At 31.9% G+C, this 26292-nt stretch overlaps 2 protein-coding genes across 2 annotated transcripts; one reads left to right on the top strand and one right to left on the bottom strand.

Annotated features, from left to right (window-relative positions):
- Positions 1–4848: 4848 nt before the first annotated feature.
- LOC127100966 (V-type proton ATPase subunit F) lies at positions 4849–8934 on the bottom strand. The gene is made up of 5 exons (XM_051038283.1): positions 8768–8934; positions 8227–8298; positions 6471–6552; positions 5831–5913; positions 4849–5232 (listed from the first exon to the last, which is right to left on the bottom strand). Exons 2-5 carry the CDS (start codon positions 8287–8289, stop codon positions 5068–5070), a joined length of 393 nt encoding a protein of 130 aa, XP_050894240.1. The 5' UTR covers positions 8290–8298; positions 8768–8934; the 3' UTR covers positions 4849–5067.
- A 13262-nt stretch (positions 8935–22196) lies between these two features.
- Positions 22197–23757, top strand: LOC127100967 (protein SLOW GREEN 1, chloroplastic). Its single transcript, XM_051038284.1, has one exon. The coding sequence runs from the start codon at positions 22369–22371 to the stop codon at positions 23395–23397; it is 1029 nt and encodes a 342-aa protein (XP_050894241.1). The 5' UTR covers positions 22197–22368; the 3' UTR covers positions 23398–23757.
- The last annotated feature ends 2535 nt before the right edge of the window (positions 23758–26292 follow it).

Here is a 26292-nt window from a genome sequence, read left to right on the forward strand (position 1 = left end):
TACCATGTGCTATGTGAATCAAAACTGGTTTGGCATGTTTGAATGTCACTGCAATGCTGGAATTTAACTATTTTTCTGCTACTGGTGCATATGTCACTAGTTACTAGATATGGCATAACCGGTTACCAACACGAAAACATGTGTTATGGACTGGTTTTTTGAGGCTACAACGTACCTGTAATCGGTTACTCTGTTGTTGGTAACCAGTTACCATCTTAATAACTTGTGTTCTTGCTGCTATTGGAAGTGATGAGCAAACATGTGTAACCAGTTACCTGATTCTTGGTAACCGGTTACTAGCATGCAATTTTGGCTGGTTGGCTACTGTGATGGCATGAATGACAGGTGTAACCGGTTACATGATTCTTGGTAACCTATTACCAACACGAAAATTGTCCTTTTTTTTGCTATGTTATGATGTATTGGCTCATGTGCAATGTCTTGACCTTTGTGGTTCATTGTGTATTGAATATGGTATTCTTTTACAGGTATGACACATGGTAAGAATAACACTTTGGAAAATCATATTGGAATCTTGAAGAAACTTGAAGATTTGGGTAGCTCAAACATGGAGGACTCATGATGGGATGAAACAAGAGGTGTCTAGGATGGTTAGTTGACTTTGGTCAACCATTTGACCAAAAAGCCAACAGTTGACCAAGAGTCACCTATGGGTTAAATAATGTAATTTGGTTTTGAATATTTTTTTGTAATGGAATATTGAACATTTTTTTTGTAATGAAAATACCCTCTTGAAATGTCTTGTGTTTTAAGAGAAATCCCTTATGATCTTGGTTTGAATACTTGAACTTGTACTTGAGTGAACTTGAATGAAACATGAATTTGAAGGAATGAATCTTGATTTCTTCGACGTGACTCTGAATTGCAGAACCTCGTCTCAAATCCATACCAAATGAACAAGTCCATAAAATAATAGTCAATCCATATGATCCACTAATATCTCAGACCAAAATTAAGTGTAGTACCAAAATACCATAGGCTTGATTCTTAAGAATACCATGAAGAGGAACTTATCCAACACCTGTGCCATGAACACCAACCTCTGTATTAATGATGTTTATCTAATAAATACAATTTTACATGAATGAATATGACATGAGTATGTAGATGAATTAAGGATCAAGGGTCATATGGAAAGTGGAAAGAAGTAGGGCAAATTTTGGGGTATGACAAAGAGCAGTTGATCCGTACGCTGATTTGAAATAGTATTGTCCATTCAAAGCCCTAGATTTTTGGACAAAGTCAACTAGGGTTCTACCTTTTCAAGGCTCAAGAAAAGTGGATGTGACGTCTTCAGACCGTTCTACCTTTTGGTAGATACTTAGTACGATGAAAGATACTGAGAGCAATGTTATTATTTAGTGGATAAAGCTTCATACCTTGACATACTTCTTCACTAAGACTGTTATTGTTCAAACCTCTAATAACTCTTTTTATATCTCTATAAAAGGAAGTTGAAGACTCAAAAGAAGGTTACAATATCACAACATATACAAAGATCTTAGCATAACTCTGAGTTATTATTGCAACTGTTATTGCATAAGATCTTAAGATTTCTTATCTCAGAATTCTTAGAAAGGTTGAAAACCTTTGTGATTGTTGCATAACTGTTATACTTTTGATTGTGTATCAAAGTATAGTAGTTATCTTGTCTACTAAATAATTTGTTTAAAGTAGAAAGAAATATCTTGCTTGTATGCTTGAGCAAGGAAGTATTGAACTAGAGGGTTTAAGTAGGAAGTCTCATTCTAGGTAGACTGAGCAAGGAAGTCTTGAACCAGAGGTTTTAAGCAAGAAGTCTTGAGCAAAGGCTTAAGCAAGGAAGTTCCATTCGGGGGTGTTTGAGTCGGAAGTCTTAAGCAGTGACTTAAGCATTTGTAATCTGATTGGTTATAGTGAAAAGCTCTTATTGAGGCAATGGTAATGGACTACTCTCAGTTGAAGAGAGGAACCATGATAACTTTTGTGTGTTAATTGCATTTACTTATGAACTTTATTTTCCGATGTTATTATATATTTTCTGTCAACAGACTCTAAACATAGTTCAGAATCTGAACCTTTGAGTTAAAAAGCGGAACGATTTTTAAGCACACAATTCAATCCCCTTTCTTGTATATTTTTCTCCCATCTTCATGAGGTATTCCCTCAGTGAATCTGAGGGTCCCTGCCGAATGTTAATCAGAATGATGGTTGACATCTTCCTGAGTCAACCAGTTGCAAACTAGTGCATGGACATTTTCACCAGCTCCTGGTACCTGGCGATGGAAGCTCGGGGTAGGCCCATATACCATCGTACAACCGCATCTATGAAAGTGACAGATAATAGTTTTCACTTTAAGGAGTCGAGCACTCTAATGATGGTCATCTGTTTGTTGATGGAGGTGACTTGCTCATAGGATTCATTGTGATCATAAGTGCTTCCCATATTTCGTCTAAAATGGGTTAAGGGTACAACACTCTCATCTCCTCTGTGGGAGTAACCTCTTGTTGGCGTTGTTGGATTTTATGGACATTGTCCTCCAGGGTTTGATTCTAGAGGCGCAATTCTTCTATGGTGGCGCACATTTCTACCTTGGCATTGTGATCACTGTTACCTCTGGTATCCTCTTGCATGGGGAATTATGCTCTCTTAAAAACCATGACTGAAGACGGTTGAGGTTGGAGGCAGAGACTTTTGTGAGTGTAGAAGTGAGGATGATAGTGGAAGGTGTAACCCAAGTTAGTTTTACCGGGGCCTGTAGTAAACGCCATTGTACTTGTCAGAAAGTATATAATTTGTGACACCTCTATCCTGGTAGGGGTGGCTAAAGGCCTTGATGAATTTATGTTGGTTAAGGTTTGCTCACAGTGGTGAGAAATCCATTTTTTTTTGTGTTTTTGGTTATGGAGAGAGCAAACTCACGTAAAGTGGGAAACTTTGTATTCTCTAAGTATTTGGTGTAGGGTGTGAATTGTCTCTCCTCAAATTAAGGATGAGGTATTTATAGGGGATTTATGGACCTATATTCAGGAAACTCCTAAGAAGCGGTAGTCGCTCCACCTTGATTAGGAAAATCGTTATCTGCCTACTTCTTAGGGAATCATGGGCATGACTTAATACATGCATATTCAGCGGATGCAATTTTAACATATGATATGGATAAATTTAAATATTGATTTTTTTTTATTAAACAAATTAGTATAATTTATATCGTCTTGAATATTATATTAATTCATTCTTTTTAATTTAAAAAACATTCTTCGTATTTTTTTAAGGTTAAACACATTCTTTCTTTAAAAAATGTTCAAGGTTCAAAATAACATATAAAATAAATATAATTAATAAAAAAGAATAAAAATATAAAAATTACTTTTGTATTTATCAAAATGAATAAAATTATGACGATAATAAAATATGAAAAGAAATGTAATGAAAATATTATTTATTAATTTACTTGCGAGTTTGAAATACTTGATTTTATAAAATAATATAATTCATATAAAAAATATATTTTAAAGTTATGAAATACTATAAGTTTGTCATTAATAGAAATTGTGTCACTTTTTTTTCTCTCCCAGTTTTCAAAATAAAAAATCAATTTTCTAAAAAATATTTTAATTTTTAATTTTAAAAACTAATAAATAAAGAATAGCTTTTTTAACTAGGTTATCAAACAAGTTTATTATTTTTAAATTTTAAAAACTAAATAGAAATTTGTTTTAATTTTTTTGACTTTATTTTTTCAGTTTAAATCTCTACTATTGATGTAATTCAATGGCTGAAAATAGATCTGGAAATAGAATTGTAGAAGTTTGGGTTGTTGATTCTGGATCCTCAGTAGTCCAAATCTCTACTCTCTCAACACTAAAATATGAAAATAAATCAAAATTAAAATAAATCATTAAATAAAAAGATACTTTGACAAGTAGGCCTATTTTATCTAAATTGTTTTTGTCAAACTTGGATTATTTTTTTAAAAAAATTAACAGAATATAAACCAAGAGTTTTTAACATAATATAAACCAAGAGAAAAAGAAATATGCATTATTCTCATCAATTAAAGACATTGTATTCCGCTAAATTGTATTTTTACTTTCAAATATTGATATGATTTAACAAATTTAAAGATTTTAATTAGATGCATATAATATTTTTTCTTTACAATAATCGTACACTACCTTTGAACTCATAAACTAATTTCTTGTTTAAAACATTTTTTCATGTTAACTAAATTTCAAAATATCTTGATGCCTCCTCTACCAAAAAGTTTTAGAATGTACATGAAGTAAATCCTTAAATCCAAAAATCAATAGTTGTCACTATCTTCTTGTCAACACATGAGTCACGGCACACATGTTGAAAGATGATATTCTCCCCATTGAAGCAAAGTGGCATCTCTACCATGGATCTGCCATCCGGCAGCACCCTGCAGTTGGTCTTCCTACCTCATGGCAATGGATTTTGTCATGAGTTAACCACTAGGTAACCTATTTCATTTCAAGATCGACACTACATTACAATCTTTTATGAAAAGTTGTGGGCAAAACAGTGACAAAATATTTTATTTTATTTTTTCAATTTATATCTCTTTTGTTGAATTAATTCAATTGCTGAAAATAGAGCAGCTGAGTTGTAGAGATTTGGGTTGTTGAGGTTCCAATTCCACAACAGTAATGGATCCTCAGCCGACCAAATCCTTAACTCTATGCCCTGGTATTCCAGTTGATGATTGGTGTTGGTTTGAAGAGAACTAGATCACATTAAATGAAAACAATGCCTTTTGCATAACTAGTATGTCATAACATACAGTCTTCAAACAGATGGCTGAAACTTGAAATTACTCAAAATTAAGTAGCAATGATAAGTGCATATTTGCTTGCTAATATGTCATCAGAAGCAACAATAAATAGCCCGTCTTTGAAGATCTATAACAGGATTTTAAATTATAACCAAACAGTAGGAATTATTCAATCTACTTAGAACTCATGAATTTCAAGAGAAGATTATTGACCATAATGTACAAAGAAAAGCAACAAACGCCCAAAAAGCTCCAACCAAAGGATGATTCAGCGTCTATCAGATGCCACTGATTCATTAGAGAAGAGATACTTCACTCGTGAAAGAACTGAATCATGGGTGGGATCATAAGGATGGTCTTTTGAAGGGATTTCAAGTATTGCAGGAACAGGCTTGTTATAACTATCAACCAAAAACCTTATCATATTTGCAACCTGCACAGTCAAAGAAATTATAAGATCTTTGAATTAATAAATAACCCAAGAACGTAAGAGCCAAATAAGCAAGAAGGTTTTCCAAATATGAACTAGGTGCATGAAATAGTTTTTAAATCCCAGGTAGGGATATGACAATGGCTGAATGAGCTAAAAGGACTGATTCAAGTATCCAACTAATTACTAAACCAAATGTGAGAAACCGAATAACTTGTCAACATTTTTTTGCAATAGTATAACTTGTCAACATTTAAACCCAAAGGATGACTGTCGAAAGAGTGCCAATTTTACGAGTGTTTCCCACTGGTACTGTCACATTGGTCTGTCCAATAAAATATCCAGTTATCAAGTATAATTCATTAATCTCATGAAACTTTTAACCTTCCACATTATATGATTAAAATATTCCCTCCAGGATTTTTCACAGCAATAGTGTTGATTACCGAACAGGAAATGCGATCAACTGTAGTAGGTAAGGATAAGAATTAAGTCTTTTGAAAGTAGGAACTAACAGTAGCCGATAATATAGTGTTTCACTTAATTAAGAAGCAAAAACAAAACAGCCTAAGACATTTTATGGCCATGAAATATGACTTACAAATTGGCTAATCAGCACAATAGCAATATCCTCCCGTGAAGTGAATTCTTTGAATGCGTCCTCAATTTGTTTGACAGTTGTCTCTGAAAATCAAAATCAAGAGATGAAACAAAAACTTGCAATCAAATCAATTTGATTTTAACTGACAGAAGTTAGCAGGATTTTTTCAAAACCTGACACTATCCAGAGTAATAAAATGATGATATCTTATCAATCTGTGGTGAGTAATCCAACTACTACCCTAGGTTCAAATACCGACCAACCTCAATTTCAGAAACCATTGCAAAAAAAATAGTTCATGCAAAATTAAGCATGCTATGAAATTTTTTGGGGAGTGTCTAAGCTATGAAATGTATCAAGGATAAGGTTTGTGGAAATCATTCCGAACATTTCTATGCATCCCACATAGGAGGAGCACATCTACATGCTTATTTATGATGTCTTCAATTGACAACAATAACTACATAAAACATAAAGAACGCGTGTATGTTTATTGGGTAGCACCATAACCTCAAATTTAGTTGAACAGGCAGGGAGTCTCTTCATGAACATGATGTACAAATTAACAAGAAAATTGTATGCCGAATTTGAAACTAGCGTTCATAAAGAATGGTGAGTAAAATAGAGTTTAGAGACCTACTTGAATCCACAATAAGGTAATTTGTCTTCCTACGTATGTCAACATTTCCCACTCCAGCCAAAAGAAACCCAACTATGGTATCCTGTGTAAAATAAAACAGGAAAATTTTAATAATTTCAATCATAATGATAATGATACCAATTACAAAAATCTAAATCTAAAATGGAATGGGGAAATGATCTGGGCAACAATGGATATGGAATATAAAATAAACATAAGCTCAAAGAATATAATACGTTATTAGTTAGTTTCAAATCAATTGGGGCAAATTGTAATGTTCAATTTCTGACTAAATTATATCTGATTTTAGTTATATAAAGATGGATTTAATTGAAATACACTGACAGTGTAAAAGGATTTTACACCGTCAGTTAATCATAGCTGTTGGATGTTGAAACAAGTTTGACTTTTATATAAAAAATCTATAAAGTAATGCAAACGGGTGATAGTGATGAATCAATTGTGTAAAACTTTTTACACTGACAGTGCATAGTAATTAATCTCTATAAAGATTAGAAATTTTTTAATGTCAAAATATTATGACTTTCAATTTTCAGCCATATGGACATTTTAGTGCACTGCTGCTAAGGCTATACAGTCAAGTATCTACTCATGTACTCATGTCTAACACTCCAACTGTCACTATATGAAGTTTGGCTTTGGGGGAGTTTATTTTTTTATTTTCTTATTTCAGGGTTCCACTTATATTAGTCATTGGCTGGATCCGACTAAGGGTAATTGGATCTGCAATTTAGGACTACATGTTAAAAATCTTAGGGTAGTTATACTCCTATTTCATTGACAAATTTGGTTATCAAAATATCAATAAAAAATCAGCTTATGTGATATGGAAGCAAATTGCTACTTCTTGAATGTTTGTGATGCAATCAAACTCAATGTATGATGCCCAAGGGCACTAACCCTAAGGATGACATCTAGCTGATTTTCTTCTTTTCCTATGATTTCAATATCCCTTTCTTCAATTTCATCAGTGACAAATTTAATTTTGTTGGATGAGCGTGATCTCGCAATTTCCTCTTTTATTCAAATCCTATTATTTTTTGCTAGGATCTATATAAGGAAACTCAATTCATTAAAAACAAAATTAGTGGCTTTTTTGCAGCATCTGAAATGTCGTCAATCTGACTCCTTAATCCATCTTATGGCTCAGAGTCTCTTCCTCAAGAACCTATAATCCACTTATTTTCTAATCCCCTAAATTTGAACCATTCGAGAAACCAAAAACCTAACCTATTAACTTCCAAGCCTTTATCAGGAACATTTACAAACATCTATTTCTTAATCAGTTTGTCGTGGTGACTGGTGAGTGCGTAATCACTTGTATGCCGAAAGCAAAGTAGATTTTCAAAATATCACAAATTTCTCTAGCAGCAGATCTATATTAACCACGATGATTTCACAGCTAAAACCGACTCAACTTTCATGCATCTTATTATCACATCACATCATCTGTGTTAACATTCTTTTAGACACACGATCATGACTTATACTTCACAAAAACACATATTCTCAAAATAAACAAGTAAAGTAACAACCATACTAATTCATCAAAGCATACTCTACTTTGCAAGTCGCAAATCAAACAGAGGTAGTGAACTACAAATATTGAAGTCAGTCGCATCAATAACTATTGCAACCTTCACAAACTGAAGATTTAAAATATGCTACTGCTAAGGAAAAATCCAAAAACGTACGCAATAAGAACATATATATAACAACATAGACACACTCTTACCTCGTCTGCAATCATGGCAATAAGTGATGAATTGTTGGAAGGAATTTGAACTCTGTTGGCCATTTGGTATCACTGAAGAACATAAACAAGAGAAACAGTAAAATACAGAGACAATGAATAGCGTTGATCGATCAAATACAGACTATCTCTCTTCAGTACTTTCAATCAATTCAGTATCTCATTGAAATTGGGGGCGAAATTTCAGCAAAGGTTTATTTCATACAAAATCGTAATCCAGGGTAAATTTGAGTACAGAATAATCACAGATCTTATACACTTTCAATGCGACAGATTAAAATTATGATCGCTTACTCATCATTGATCCAAATCGGGAAAAAAAACGCCAAAAACACTAAGATCTATAAATTGAGAATAGAATGTGAATTAGAACAACTTGATCGAAAATTAAAGTGAAGATCTAAATGAATTACGTGTTGAGAATTTTCAAAAAGGAATCGAGATCGAGGTGAAGAGTGTAAGCATCAAAATAACTGAATCCGAAGATTTACCAGTGAGAAAAGAAAGGATAAATAGAACGCACCAGATGGGAAGAACGGCGACGGCAGGGCGTGACGGGGCAAGGGAGGAACTGGGTCTGTTAAACGTTCACGCACGAATAGTAGTAATAGTACACCTCTCTCACGCCCGTTTCCACTTATCTTTTTCTTTACTTTTGTTTTTATTTATTTTGAGTTTTATCTATGTTTATTTTCAAGTCATTTTTTATTGAAATAATATGTTTATTATTATAATTTAATATCTCACCAATCTAGAAAGACAAACCATTTGTAAATAGGATTTTTTAAAGTTAATAATTTTTTTTTAAGTTGTTAATTTATAAATCTTTTAATACATTAATATATATATATATATATATATATATATATATATATATAATATATATAATATATATATATAATATATATATATATATATATATAATTTATTATCAATTGTTTATACTCGTTTAATTCAATTAATAAATATCAATTGAAATATCTCATCTACTCTAAATATTTTTAATTTGTAATATAATTAATTGTTATTTTTAATTAAATCATTTAAAATATTAATTTATTTGATATTTATAAAAAAAACATACATCTAAAGGATATTCCTTTTATTGGTAGGTGACTTAAAAGATATTTTAATAAAACTAGTATTATTATTTTATAGTTTCTAGATGTCTTTTTAATTGTGTAGCAAAAAAGGTTTGTTGATTGGTCAATAAAATCAATTACTTTAAAATAAAGAGAATAATAAATTTTTACATGTTAATAAATATTATTATTTGAGTGAGGATAAACTTTTTTTTTACCTTACTCTAAATTATAATTTTAAAGTTAAATTTAATTTAATGGTTAATTAGCATTTTATTTAATTAATTAATTAATAATATTTAATTTAAAGATTATAATTTAAAATAAATTAAAAATACTTATTTTTTGAGTAAGTTAATTCCACACTTATTATTTAATACTAAATATATTGAAAAGTTTAAAATAGATATTTAATTTTTGCAAACAAAACATATAAAAAAACTATTTTATATATGTCTTCAATCAAATTTTATTATATAGGTATTTGTGAATATATTCTAAAAATCAACTTTAGAATATAGAAATAAAATTTATTTGATTTGACATATTTATAAAAAGAATATATTTGGTTCATATCAATTAGTCTCTCTTAAAATACTTCTTATGTTTTTAAAAATCTAATGCTTTACACTTTAAAATTGATTTTTTTTTACTTTATCCAAAAAAATATTTTTATTTACACAAATAAAATAAAATTTTGTTTAAATGAAAAACATGCCGACAACATTTAGGTGAATTTTCTATAGAGATAAAGAATATAAAAATAGTGTAAAATATAGATTTACGTTGCACGTACTCATATGTAAAAAAAATTATATATTAATCTAATTAAATTAATTCGTATTGATTTTTGAAATACTTTAAAAATTAAAATATAAAAATGATATTAGGTTGTAATTTGATTTGATAGATATTATAAAAATAAATTACACTATGGGTGTGGTCGACTCACTAATTCACTAACCCAAACCAAACATCTATAAATTATTTGAATTTGTTCATTTACGGGTATATCAAATCCAACCCACCTATAAGAATTTATATAGTTTTAATTTGGGTATTAGATTTGAATTTTTCATTAATAACCATAATATTTTCACACAAAAAAATTATTTTCCACCAATAATATTGAGTTTGCATAATTCAAGATTAAATGTTGTTTCTTATTTTTTTAAATCATTTTTAACTTATGTATTTTATGAAAATAACGTGTCTTATTGAATTTTATACTATTATCAAATGTAATATCGTGTTGATGAATTTTATTAGATATTATATGACGTGTTTCATTGAATTTAAGTGTTATAAATCAATATGATTGTATTAAGTTGTGTTATATATTTTTTAAAACAGACAAAAAAATCATAATTTTTTTTTATTTGAAACACAACTCGTAAACGCAACCCAACCCAACCGATAAATGAATGAATCAGATTTGGTCGGTTTTGACAATGAAATTAAAGATTGGACGACGAACCCAATCATTGAAGTTTGAACAGGTTGGATAATGGGTTAGGTCAAGCCCGATCCAACTCAACTTGTGTACACCCCTACATCATTGATACTTTAGTTGAATGTTATTCGATTTTTTTATTAGAACTTCAATGATTCTATGACTTTTTTTAAAATCCTTTTCGTTATTATAAATGAGATGTTTCTTTTTTTTCTAAAGAATTTATTAATTTAATTAATAATTTAATAAAATAATTAATTAGTTGGTTTATCTCTTCTAATATGGCATTCGAGAAAATATCAGAATTTTCTTTCTTCCCTAATCTTCTTCTTTTTCTTTTTTCTATTCACTCTTATTTTTTCTTTGATTTTACCGTCAACGGAGGAATCACGCCTAAAAATCCCTAAATATAGTTCTTTTGATCCAACTATTACAAAAACAATTCATCTAAATAGTGACCAAATGAAAATCCGTGTAACATCTCTAATAAAATGTTTCTAGAATCATTATATTCATAATGTTAGACGTTGATACTAATACATACAAGTGTCAAAATGACATAAATACATATGAAGCATGTCGTCTGACACATAATGGATACATATATACAACATGTCTAATACATATACTAAGATCAAAATACACCGCGGAAACAAAAACAATAAGTCTTTAATACTTCAAGTCGTCTTGCCTTTTCCTTTTCCATTTCTCTTGCATGATACCTTCTCATATGAAATTATACAACAATAATGAGGTGAAATATTACTATCTCAGGGGAGTCCTAATAAATCATAAGTCCGCTCGGTCAATAAGCATATAACTATTTACTAGGACCACACTCGTGTATCAGGTAACTGAGAATAAAGGGGAATGAAACTTAACTTCATACAATATGCGAGTGTTGGTAAACTCGTTCCACATGCCATGTAAAACTGGGGAGACAATTAACATCACAAATATCCACTGCCTACTAGTACTCCTTATTTTCGAGTATAGTTTTACAGAATCAGAGACGGACTACTAATCCTTCCCACGAATACTAGTTTTTCAGTGCAACCTACCAACTTTAGATGTATTACCCTCCTAATAACGAACTACATTAATGTTATGCTTTAGGAGTCTCAACATTCGTCATACGTATTACTTTTGATTTCTTCCGAAATCAATGTTATCAATACTCATCAAACTTAGAGTGTGACTACACATCCAACTATTTCTTACTATTAGATTCCAAAACAAATCATAGGTTTCTCACTTCATGAATTATTTATTTCTAACTTACTAGAAAACTATCAACCATCAATATGATTCATCGATTAAATAACTCCATTACTTAACCTAGATGAATTGCATTGATTCAATCATTTTATCAACAAAACATCCCTTACGGGAATTGTAAAGGAATACACCACCAATCAAAATAATTAAGGTTCCAAAGATTGACTTTAATCAATAAAATACCCCTTACAAGCATAGTAAAGGAATACATCATCAATCAAACCAACTAAGGTTCCAAAGATTGACTTTAATCAGTAAAACATTCCTTACAAGCATAATAAAGGAATACATTATCAATCAAACCAACTAGGGTTCCAAAGTTTGACTTTAATCAATAAAATATCCCTTACAAGCATACTAAAGGAATACACCATCAATCAAACCAAATAGAGTTCTAGGGATTGACAAGGAAATGAATCAGAGGCGGGTTGCAGTCACTCATGATGGGTGTTACGCTCCTTAGTCATACCGAGCACACTCCCCATACATTTCCCAGAGGCCAGCTACGGCCAGTCGTTGTGGGTGTTACGACCCATAGTCGTTCCCAAAAAACCTTATTTTCTCAAGTTTAGTACTAACACCTACAATTTTCACATTCTCTTTCTAGACACGGTCCAATACAAAAATGTTTAACCATCGGAAAGGCCATAAAACACATAGAATAAAACATGTCATACTTTACTCATACACATTCATGATTAATAATCAATTCAAACATATAACACACAAGAAAACAATAAGTCATGAGATTCATATTCTAACCACATCATGCATCAATCATAAGGTGATTTAAACCCAATCATAGCCTACAAGGAACCCGCCTTAAAATAGAACCTGAATTGGAGGAGAGAAAAAAGACATGATGATAATGATCCAAGCTTTACAACTTGAGTCTTCTTCTTCAAAGATTCCAAAACATAAACATGCAAGAAGATTTCAAAATTTGAGCAACCACTTCTTTTCTTTCATTCTTCTACTCGCCCTAATTTCGAATTGACAGGAGGATGAGGATGATCTAATCCTTTTTTCCAAATTGACTATCCTTCAAGGAATCCAATAATTCTTCACGCAAGGCAAAATTCTCTTTCAAAGAGCAAGCTTTCTCTTCCTATTTCTCTCTTCCCTTGGATTGGCCTCTCTCCCCCTTGACACTCTCTTTAAGTTAACTACTAACATTCCCCACTATAGGTTAGGGTTAGAGGCTATAAATTAAGCAAGCACTAAAAATTCTACCAATTACACTTGGTTACATGAGGGACGTTACATCTTCTCTCTTAAATAAAATCCTGCCCTCAAAATTTAGAGGCTTTTTTAAATAGATGAGGATAATTTGCTTGCATATCTGACTCTAGCCCAACATAAAGGTGTCCTACACTTTCCCTCATACATTTCTTCATATGGTGTGATTTCGATACTTGAGTGATAATTATTATTATAGACGAATTCGATTAAAGACAAGTGGTGCTTCAAACTTCCTTCACTTCCGAAGATATAAGCCTACAACATATCCTCAATGGTCTGAATAGTACTCTCCACATGCCCATCTAATTTAGGGTGATTAGAGGTACCGAGGCTTAAATCAGTCTCCATGGCATAGTGAAATGTCTCCAAAACCTATAAGTAAACTTTGGGTCTCGGTCAGACATAACACTAGTTGGTACACCATGAAATCAAACTATCTAGGTAATTAAGACTCTCTCCAAATGAATAACCTTATACATAATATTGACGGGTAGAAAATGAGCTGACTTAGTTAATTTATCCATGATCACCCAAATCGAATCGTGGTCGCCAAACATATGAGGTAAACCTACTATGAAATTCATATAGATGTTATCCGACTTCTATTCGAGTATTTCTAAAGGTTGCAACAAACTACTTTGTCTCTAATGCTTATTTTTCACCTATTGGCACACTAGCATCTAGCCACAATATCCCTTTTCATATCGGACCATAAAAGAATTCTTTTTTAAGTACTTGTACATCTTAAAAGAACCAAGGTGAAAGGTATAACGACTCTTGTGAGCCTCTTCTAAGATTTTCCTTTTCAATTGTGGATCATCTGGTACACACATCCGTTTGACTAAACAAAATGATTCCATCAGTGGATCAGGTGAAACCTATATGGTCAATCCTATATTGTAATTCTGCATCTAATACTTGGACTTTCCATGTCTTTTCCCAAAGATCACACATGATACTCAAATTGATGATGAGAACTCTTGCACGAACCCATGTGAATTGTAAGTCAAGATTGCAAAATATCCCCAACAGATTGTGATATAGCATCTTTAACTTAAGTACATGCATATCTTTTCTGCTCAACGCATCTTCCACCTTGTTGGCCTCACCGGGTTGATACTTTAACTCAGAGCCATAATCCTTCATGAATTCTATCCATTTTTGCTGACGTACATTCAACTCTTTTTGATTAAATATATACTTCAAACTTTTGTGATCACTAAATATCTCGGGGTGTGCTCTATAAAGGTAGCTTTTCCGCACTTTTAATACAAATATGATGGTAGCTAGTTTTCACTTCTGCACCGTATAATTCTCTTAATGCCTCTTTTTGTGTTATTTTATTAAGTGTTTTAAAGCCTTAATTCAACTCTAATTGTATTGAAAACTTATCTTAGCAACGTAAAGAAATATATGATATGATTATCCAAAGAAAACATGGCTCTAACATTAGTTTTAGAAGTTTTAATTCATTATTTAGTAGGAAGCTATTTTCTACTGAGAAGTGTCTAACCTAGTTGAAGTAGGAAGTGTAGTTTGTGTCTGACAAGGTTGTGTAACCTAGTCAATGTAGCTATAGAGTCAGCTGTATTCAACAAAGTCAAGTACATCATATATTTGTTATGTCGAAATGGGTTTGACCATGGTTTCTTATATATAGGCATATCTTTGTAGTTTTCAAATAACAACTTCATTATAATCACTTTAGTTTTAATCAATAATATTCTTACTTTTCTCTCCTTTCCTCTTCTTTTTCTTGAACCCTGATTGTGTGATTCATAGAGAATTTGAAGTGGAAAATGAAAATACAACATCAATGCAATTCCCAATGAATCTACTGATTTTCAAAGGTGAGAACTACGAGAGGTGGATTGTGCAAATGTTGGTCATCTTCAAATTTCAAGATGTGGGTGAAATTGTGAATGATGGAGTACCGACATTAGAATAAGATGCAAATGATATTCGAAAGGTTGCGCACAAGAAACAAAGGAAGAAAGATGAAAAGGTATATTCTTGATTCATCAATTTCTGGATCCAAACGTGTTTGAGAAGATCATTGATGAAGAATCTGCTAAAGGAGCATGGGATAAGTTAAAGAACTCGTACAATGGAGATGAAAAACTGAAGAGGGTAGAGTTGCAAACATTGAGAAAGCATTTTGAGATGACTCTAATGAAGGAAGACGAATTAGTCTCAGAATTCTTCTCGCGGGTGGTGTTGCTGGAGAACCAGATGAAGGCGTATGCACTACTACAAAAAACCCTATTTCACCTCGGACGCGAAGGGGATATAACATTGGTTACACAAGCGAGCTAATGAAGGGAGACATGAAAACATGTCACTTTACCCCCAAATTTTTGAATAACCGAGGGGGGAAATGGCACTGGTAATTGGTTCGATCCCCAACAACTGCATTTTTTTTGGATTTTCAAAACTGCGTTACTTTTTACATAGTTTTTTTTAACAATAACCGAAGAGTAAAGTCATTTTTACAAAATTTTAGTTTTAACCTATTTTTTTCTTCGTTTTAATATGCAAAACATCAAATTTGTTGACAAATTATAAATCTTCCTCCTCCTCCTCATCCACAACACCAATAACAACAATAAAAATAAAATTAATAGAATTGTTAAACATTAAATATCAACAACACAAACAACAACAACAATAATAGCAATAACAACAACAAAATCCATGGAATCTTTAAACATTAAATCTCAACAACAACAACAAATAAATAAAATCAATAGAATCTTAAATACTAAATTTCAACGAGAACAACATTAAATATTTTACTTGATACAACTATAACTTACATTAATAAGCTATTTTCATGCTTTCCTAACTAACATTAAACATTTTTAACACGGAATTACTAGAGAAAATATACATTAAAAAACCAACCTTGAGATATTTCCATGCTCTTGCTTTCATTATCACTGTTTTCAATATGTTATATTTAAATTTTAACACTTTTCATTAAATATGGATAATTGTGGCATTCATGTTTTAATTGGTTAGTGAGAGTTTCACGCGAATCACTAATATTTTATGTGGATTTATGATTTAACAATGTCTTGACCATTGTTGCTTTAAAAATGTACGACAAAGATTTGATACTTGATTTATCATCAAATTGATCATAAATAAATAAAAAACGCTACTTTATCCCTCAGCTTTCAGCAAAACCAAGGTAATAAATTATGAAATAAAAATAAAAATTAAAAATTAAAAGGTGATAAAATGTAGTTGATGTGATTTGAAAAAGTATTCTCTAGATACTTTATTCCTTGGTTTTTAGCAAAACCGAGGTAATATATCATTAAAAAAAAAATTAAAAATTAAAAGGTTCTAAAATGTAGTTGCTGAAATTCAAAGGCGTATCCTTTAAATACTTTATCCCTCGATTTTCAACTAAACTGAGGGATTATATGGTATTTTAAAAAAATTATAATGTGGCACGTCTATGGTTTAGACCTTGGTTTTCTGTTGGGTGATGTGAAAGTTTCGTCATTTGTAGTAGTGGTGGTGAATCAATCACTGATTTGCAGAAGATTAAGAAAATGTTGAGATCTCTGACTATAAACTTTGATTATACTGTTGTGTCTATTGATGAGTCCAAGAACCTGACTAAGATGAACATAGAATAACTCCAAGCTTCGTTGGAGGCTCATAAGATGAGACTGAAGTAGAGAACTCAGAAAGGAAGAAAGTGGTTGAACAAGTACTACAAGTAAAATTCATCAAGAAATTTGGTAAAGAGGAGGTGAAGTAGAGAAAGAACCTTGCAAATGATGAAAAGTCAATCAAGAATTCAAAGAATCAATCTAATTGAATTAAGGAAGTCATGGGCAATAAGTATTCGGCGAAGAAAGTTGACACGAAGGAGGTGCAATGTTACAACCACTACAATAAATAACTCTTTTTATGATGAAGTTTTCACCACAAACAATATAAAACTGAGGGTATATGTAACGAAAGCTCCTTGTTTTATTTTTAAGAAAATCAATCTATTACCTGGGTTTTATGAAAAACCCATATAAATATATGCTCAGTGTTTGAGATTCGATTCCCAACTCCTGCATTTTTATGTTTTATATGGAACAAAAAAGGCGCCTTTAACTTTTATAGATTTTACGTTGGATATGTTACCTTGGTTTTCATTAAAGCCGAGAGAAATACTCTCTAATTTTTTATTCTTTTTTGAACCAAAAAGACGCCTTTAGTTTTTATAGATTTTATGTCGGATATGTTACCTCAGTTTTCAGTATAATTGCGATAAATACTCTTTATATTTTTTATTCACCCAGTGTCTACCTCGTTCACTTCTCGAGCCCTAGCGAAAGAACACTTCTTCTCTAACCAACAAAAGAAAACTTATTCTCCAAGGAGCCCTAACGAACCAAAAAAATCTCTCACCATTATTCTCCGAGATGTTATTATTATTGTTGTTATTCTTGTTATTGCTTTGGTCCATTATTGTTGTTCTTGTTATTCTCCATTACTATTGTTCTTGTTATTTTTTTTATATTTTTTATTCCCTCAATGTCTACCTCATTCGTTTCTCGAGCCCTAGCGAAAGAATACTTTTTCTCCAACAAACAAAATAACACTTATTCTTTAAGGAGCCCTAGCGAACCAAAAAAACCATCTCACCATTATTCTCATGTATGTTATTATTATTGTTGTTGTTCTTGTTGTTGCTTTAGTCCATTATTGTTGTTCTTTTTATTCTCCATTACTTTTGTTCTTGTTATTCTCTTTATATTTTTTATTCCTCCAATGTCTACCTTATTCACTGGTCGAGCCTTAGCGAAAGAACACTTCTTCTCTAACCAACGAAAGAACACTTATTCTCCAAGGAGCCCTAGCGAACGAAAAAAGTCTCTCACCATTATTCTCCGGTATATTATTATTGTTTTTGTTGTTCTTGTTGTTGCTTTGGTCCATTAATGTTGTTCTTGTTATTCTCCATTATTGTTCTTGTTGTTGTTGTTGATAAGCTTTATTTTTGTTAGCTGTGTATTATTTATATTTTTCTCAGAAGCTTTATGTGATTATGGATCGTAGTTGGATGAAAGCCAATAGATTAAGTAAAGAGTATGAGAGTGGAGTGAAACAATATATGATCAATTGTTCTTTAAGGTAAACATCTTCCCTATAGTACTGATGAAAATCAATATTTTAACTATGAGACACCTTGTTTAGCGACACATGTACGTCAAGCATATGAAGAAAATGATTCAGATGATGTGTGTATTATTCATCGTGATCATGGAGATGGGATATGGGAAAACTAGTTAGTAAATGTTTTATTTCCCTTTGAAATTTATAATTAATCATTTTACTCATTTTTAATCATTGTACTATATATTTAAAGTTGTTGTTGGTTGACCTAATTAGTTTTAAATGTTGTTCAAACTATATGTGCTTAAGGACCAATGACAAATCCTATTGAACAGTCTACAAAACTTTTCATTTTGGTTATTTATTTTGTTTCATAATCCTTTGTTTTAGTTTTGATGTAAAATTATAAAGTGTTTTCCATTTTGGGTTTGCATTTGCTTTAATCAATGAACATTTGTGGCACAATGTTTTAGATTGAGAAATTAACAAAATGTACAATTTTTCTGTTTCAGGAATCTGTAAAATATGTTTATATAAAACAAATGATGTACATGTTATTCGTCGTGATCATGAAGAGTGGATATGAGAAAAATAGTAAGGAAATGTTTTATATCCCTTTGAAATTCATAATTAATCATTTTACTCCTTTTTAATCATTGCACTATATATTTAAAATTGTTGTTTATTGACCTAATTAGTTTTAAATGTTGTTCAAACTGTAGGTGCTTAAGGACCAATGACAAATCCTATTGGAAAGCTACACAATTTTCCATTTTGGTTATTGCTTTTGTTTCATAATCGTTTGTTTTAATTTTGATGTAAAATTATAAAGTGTGTGCCATTTTGGATTTGTATTTGGTTTAATCAATGAATATTTATGGTAGAATGTTTCAGTTTGAGAAATTGTTAAAATGTACAATGTTTCTGTTTCAGGAATCTGCAAAATATGTTCACATAAAACAGATAATGTACATGATATTCGTCGTGATCATGAAGAGGGGATATGAGAAAACTAGTAAGTAAATGTTTTATATCCTTTTGAAAATTAATCATTTTACTCCTTTTTAATCATTGCACTATATATTTAAAGTTGTTGTTGATTGACGTAATTAGTTTCAAATGTTGTTCAAACTATAAGTGCTTAGGGAATAGTGACAAATCCTATTGGACAACCTACATAACTTTCCATTTTGGTTATTGTTTTTTTTTCATCATCCTTTGTTTTAGTTTTGATGTAAAATTATAAAGTGTGTGCCTTTTTGGGCTGACATTTGGTTTAATCAATGAATATTTGTGGTACAATGTTTCAGATTGAGAAATTGGCAAAATGTATAATGTTTCTCTTTCAGGAATCTGCAAAATATGATTATATATTCAGGAATATGGTTATGTAATACAGGTGCAAACGGACAATACAATTTTTTTATCCTCTCGGTGTTTACATAAAATCGAGGTAATAGCATTGAGCGCACCATCCAGTTCTAAAAATAATAAAAATGCTGATGATGGGGATCGAACCCACGACCTGCTAATTTCTAACCTCGGTTTTAAAAACACCGAGGTGACAAGTGATTACTTTTTATGTCGCCATTGGTTTCCTCGCCTGTGTAGCCGAGGTTAAATGCATTTCGTGACCGACGTTAGATGTGTTATTTGTAGTAACAAACAGTCAAGAATTTGGTCATTATGCTCGAGATTTTTGAAGAAAGAAGAAATCAATAGCAAAAGATGATGACGAAGAGCAAAGGATTTGGTCATACAATTAAACCATCATTCTCCCAAACATTCATACTCATGATCAAAGCTTCAAATATGCATCAATGATAGAAAATTACATATTCATAAATAGAATAATTCACACATGTTATCATTCATACAATCACATAATCAAGCATATCCAATCATCAATTTCTCAGATTTTAACACAACAACAAAACATCTAAAACATAATTATACAATCATATTGAGAGCAAAGATCTCTATTCTTTACCCTATCATGAAATACACCCATAGAGAAAGCCCTTTCTCCCCTTATCTTAAGTTCCTTGGAAAAACTCAGATTTGGATCAAGTGTCTCCTTCTCCTTAAAGCCATAGCCTTGCATTGCCTCTTTCACCAAAAAAAATTGTTTTCACGTATTGACAACTATATGTTTCTCTCTAATCCTTTTTATTTCAAACCTAATAATTCTAACTTTTCAGTAATTTTATTTTCCTCCCCTCATATTATATTTTCTCTATACTTATTACCTCAATTTTCTCTTTATGCTAAAACAACTCCAACTCCTCTAATTCTCATTATTTTTCATATTATTTAATTAATTAAATCAAAATAGCTACAATTCTAATTATTTTAATTATTTTATTCCTTCTTCCACCCTACTAAGGCTCTCAGTACACTCCACCTATATCCCACATACACATATATATTTAATTAGAAGCATACTAAATACCAAATAATTCAATAAAAATATAAATAATTCGATTAAATAAATTAGTCAAATTTTGGGGTGTTACATGAGCTCCATAGCAAAACCATATGCCACCCGATATGAGAATAAGGCTACCAGAAGTCTCGTCTTATGACGTCGAGGCTTGGCAATGGCAATAGTTGTCCAATACATGGCAAGAAATTGCTTGAATTTGGTTTATTAACCTTCCAATTGGGCTTCATCCGAATTAACTTCTATTCACACATTTAACATGAGCGGTGACATGTTTCAAATAACAACTGCTATTGCGTCAGTCAAAGAGAGACAACCATTTCTCCCATGATTTTAGGGAGAATAACTCCTCACTTGACCACATCTTGTAGTCATGGAGCTAGAATAAATACAGTTATTTGGTTTTGTAGCGCAGGCCCAAAGAGCTTATATAAGTAATTAAGTATTAAGACTGATAGGGGATTAAATCTTGTTTACACATATATCAAATACATAGCTTCTCACCGTATAATAAATCCTATCCTTAATAACTAGGATTGTCACATATTATATTTTTAATAAGTACAAGACCGCCGATGGATCCAATAAAAGGAAGACTCAATTTTGCCCACTACATAAGTATTATCACTTGAGCAGAAAAAATATGTTTTTAATTCATAATTCACTATATCTGCATTTACTAAAAATAAATTTAAACATTAAAATGTTAATTTTATAAGACTACTATGCACATCTGCACCAGAACAACTTAAATATTGAAATGTTAATTTTGTAGGACTACTCTGCACATCTGCACCGGAACAATTTACAACAACACATCAAAGATTTGCAACAAATTTTTTAATATTGAAACGAAGCAATGACTTATACCTATATAACATATTAAATTTAATATAAAATTTGAATTAATCCTTATCTCTAATATCAAGTATTTATTTACCTATATTTAAAAATTTTATTGAAAAAATTCCGAGAGTGAACTTTTTAAAATAAAATAAAATAAACTAAAAACTTTGAATGTAATTATATCAGAGATAATTTAAGATTATTGAAAAGAAGTAGTGATAGGATGTCGGCATGATGAAAAATCTCCTTTTTTAGCTTGGTTCCTTGTCTCCAATTTTGTGTTTTCTTTTTCGGATCAAACCGGGCCAGGGAACCAGGATAGATAGGTTTTTAATTTATACACCCTACTCTAGTACTAAGTACTACTCCATATACTTACTTAATAGTAGTAATAAATAATGAACTAATTAAAAAAAACAAAAAAAAAACAAAAAAACAAAGGTTCAAGAGCAGCCACACCTACCCCCACCCAAACCCATGTATTTCTTGTGCTTTCTTTATTTTAAATCTTAAACCCCAAATTCAACTCATAACCTAACCACCATCTATATAACTCCTCTCTCATTCAATTGCATCTTCTTTCTTCTTCAACATTGTTCTCTCCACCCACCACACACTCCATTCCATTCAAACCCTAAAATCAAATCTCCACCATGACTTCCACCATTCCCACTTCACCATCATTCTCCATCCTCTCCTTCAATCCCACAATCACCAATACTCCTTCACAGTTCCCTCCTAATCTCCCTCTCCGCCACCGTCGACTCACCGTCAGAGCCCACTCTTCCAACTCTCCCGTTCTTCACCACCTCAAAAACATCGCCGGAGCAGCAGTCTTCACCGCCGCAACCGTTGCCGCCGCCCTCACATTTTCATCTTCCCCCGCCAGAGCCGAACCACCGCCTACACTCACCGAAGTCCTCAACGAAACTGAAACCGAAACCGAAACAGACGCAGTTCTCGTCGACACCGGAATCGAATCGGACGCACTTCTCGCTGACACCGACACCGGAACCGAAACAGACGCAGTTCTCGCCGACTCCAACACCCGAACAACATCGCCTCTGTACGATGAATCTTCATCACCGGAAGTTCTGAAGTCTCTTCTTCAGCAGAAGCTCGAATTCGGGGAGGACGAAGAGGCATTAAAGATCCTCAAACTCTTGATCTCATCACAACCAGAGATAACTGACTGGAAATTCACCGCAGCAAGGTTAACTACCGAAATAGGAGATACTGATAGCGCTCGAACTTTCTACGAGGATATCCTAAAGTCAAACCCGCTTTCTTTCGAAGCGCTTTTTGAAAACGCGCTTTTAATGGACAGTTGCGGAGAAGGGGAGGCTGTAATTGAAAGGCTTGAAGATGCTATGAGAGTTGCAGTGGAAGACAGTAAGGAAAAGGAAGCGAGGGATGTGAAGTTGATAATGGCTCAGATTCTGTTTCTACAGAAGAATGTTGATGAAGCTTTGGGTATCTATGAGGTATTAATCAAAGAAGATCCTAATGATTTTAGACCTTATTTTTGCAGGGGAATGATTTATACATTGCTTGATAAGAATGATGAGGCTAAGGAGCAATTTGCAAAGTATAGGGAATTGTCACCTAAGAAGTTTGAGGTTGATGGTTACTTGAGAACACCTTTGTCAAAGATCAAAGATTTTGGTACTCATCAAAGCTAGAGTAATACTAATAGTAGTAAATTATAGCTATAGTTATTATAGTAGGGTTAATGATAAATAAATCTGAGGTCTTTTTGCAATTGGTTTGAATAAAACAAGGTTGGTTCTTCTCTTTACCCGCACCTTAGTTGAATTATTTAACTTTAGTGATAGAGATATAATAAGGATGAGAATTGAATCAGTTATATTGAACTCCACTGCACTTTTTGTGTAATTGGTAACTGGTTTTTGGGGATGATTTGTAATCTGCATTTGGAGGGGTAGTTCCTAGCCACATGTTGTAACAAAGGGCTTGCTTTCTTGCCAAGATTCTATGTATTAAGGAAACTTTATTTATGCCAACTGAATTCCATTTTTGCATGCTGTTTTGTGTGAATGTTGGATGTTGTGGTGTTAGTAACAGTTATAGGATATATAATCTTGCTGATTAATTGTTGCTGCTTCTTTTCCTTCATTTGAGTTTGTGAAAGATACCTGCAATCTTATTTGTGTAATATTTTGAAAATACAGAACAACCATCAGACTCTAGTTTATATTATCCGGCATTACAACCTGAACTGTCTTAGCTTTTATGTTTTCTCTGGAAAACTGACACAAATGCTTGTCTTGTTTATGTGTTAATATTTGGTATGGAAATCTCAAGCTGTCTTTTTATGCATTGACAGAGAGATCGGTTTTCTCTTTAGTTTTATTTGAATGAAGGTACGTGATTTATAAAGCAAACTTTAGTAGGTGGTTGGTTTTTTGTGTGGCTAAAAAAGGCGCGGTTGGTTTTACATTGACAAAATTGATGCAAAATATAATTTTATAAAATAAATTTTAGTTTAAAGTGAGTGAGTTGAATATAACACAATTTATGCATTAATATATTTATGTGAATGAGAGCTAAATAAAAAATTTATTCAAAATCTCAATTTTAAAGTAAAATTATTTTATTAAAAAACATTTAAAAATGTCAATTAAGTTTATGTTTATAGAGGCTTAAGGTAATCAATTGTAATTACTTGGTTATTACAATACATTTCTATTTTTAAAATATATTTAACTGTTGGAGTATATTTTTCTCATTCTCTCTATCAAAGTTTTGGAACAGTTTGCTTCATTGGCTATCAGGATTCAACGTAAAGTAAACGTAAAAGAAACATTCAAAACGTTTGAGTGACACTTGCTCTAACACTGATGTTATGAATAAGGGTAAAAGGGACATTACAGAAATGACATCACAAGAGGACTAGAGACGTCTGAACAAGATCCACACATGCAAGATTCCTAATCAAAAATACGACTCAGACTTTGTTAGTAAATAGAGAATAATTGGGAGAGTGAGAGGTGTGGAATATTATGGTTAAGTAGTTTATACTCTCTCCCCTGAGCTCTGGGAAGCTTTCTAGAATCCTCTTTAGGTCTTTCATTGTACTTCATTCTAAAAAGTGGTCTTTCACTGTACTTCATTCTAAAAAGTGGTTGATTCCACAACTAGAATCCTCTTGTAATTGTACTCGTTGCTAGTGAAATAGTACAATTACCCATATTCTTCTAATTATTTATGCTTTTCTGTCTTAAACATACCATTTGGTGCTTTCATTATGTTCTCATGGATGAAAATACTAGGATGAAAGGCATAGAAAATGATGAAAGGCATAGAAAATTCCATCGCTTAGCTCACCAAAACCTTGCAGAAATTCATGGATGACGGTGATCGCCACCAAAACCTTGCATAATAAAATTGGTTTGTCCTATATTCTTTAGGTTTTGATGATAACATAATATTTAAAGAACAATATGACATACTAATATTTGTTCAAGTGTATAGGATCAAAGATTTAAATCTCATGAATAAACAAAGTATTGGTTCTAACTATGAACATCTTGAGAGAAATTTAAAGACCAGAATCAGATGGATCAGAAGCTGAAGACTAGACTTTGAAGAAGTTTGAAGAGATCAACGTCTTAATGTCAAAGGCTGACACCTTGAGTAAGTTTGCTTATGATGATCGAAACCCGAACCAATCAAAGCGCAATGACCAATGTGACCCTGATAGGTTACTATCAACCTCTGAGTGTATTTTGTTACCTGAAGACCTAAACTCTATTTTCTTCATAGAGTCAGTTGAGATGCAACTGATAATTACTCTTGCAGCAAAGGAATTTCAAACAAGCTTTCAACGTCCGTAACCAATTGAAAAAACATCTCAATGTCTCTATTCAAGCTTCTTAAAGACTCTATTGTGGTGGATCTTCAACGACTATTTTCCTTCTCTATTTAAAAAGCTAAAGACTTGAAAAGTAAATACACCTATTGACATTCAAAGAGAAGTTACTATGTCAAAACAAAGCACAAACAAAACTTAAGATTTCTTATCCTTGTATATCTTAGAAATCTAAGATTTCTAAGATATAGAAGGATAAGAAATCTCTAAGTCTTAAAAGAGTCTATATGCATTGTATTCTTTCTACACCTCTAATTGTATATCAAGTGTATTTTCCCAAAAAATCATTTATATATTAGGTAGATTGTTAGAAGTCTCTTACTAAGTGTTTGAGCATTTGAAGTCTCTTGCTTGTGTGCTTGAGCATATAAGTCTCTTGCTTGTGTGATTGAGCATTGAAAGTCTCTTGCTTATGTGCTTGAGCATTGGAAGTCTTTTGCTTATGTGCTTGAGCATAAAAGTCTCTTACTTTTTGTTTGAGTTCTTGTGTACTTGAGAAAATTGTAATCTTGTGTGCTATAGTGAAAATTCCTTGTAAGTACAAGGGGACTAAATTACTCTTAAGTTGTGAGATGAACCAGGATAACTCTGTGTGTCTCTTTTCTTTCTTGCATTATATATCCGCTGCCTATCTCTAACTTCTGATTGAGATTCTATACTTTGTGTTTAGAATCTGACTAAGAGT

This window comes from Lathyrus oleraceus, chromosome 7 (assembly GCF_024323335.1).
Source record: "Lathyrus oleraceus cultivar Zhongwan6 chromosome 7, CAAS_Psat_ZW6_1.0, whole genome shotgun sequence".
NCBI lineage: Eukaryota > Viridiplantae > Streptophyta > Magnoliopsida > Fabales > Fabaceae > Lathyrus > Lathyrus oleraceus.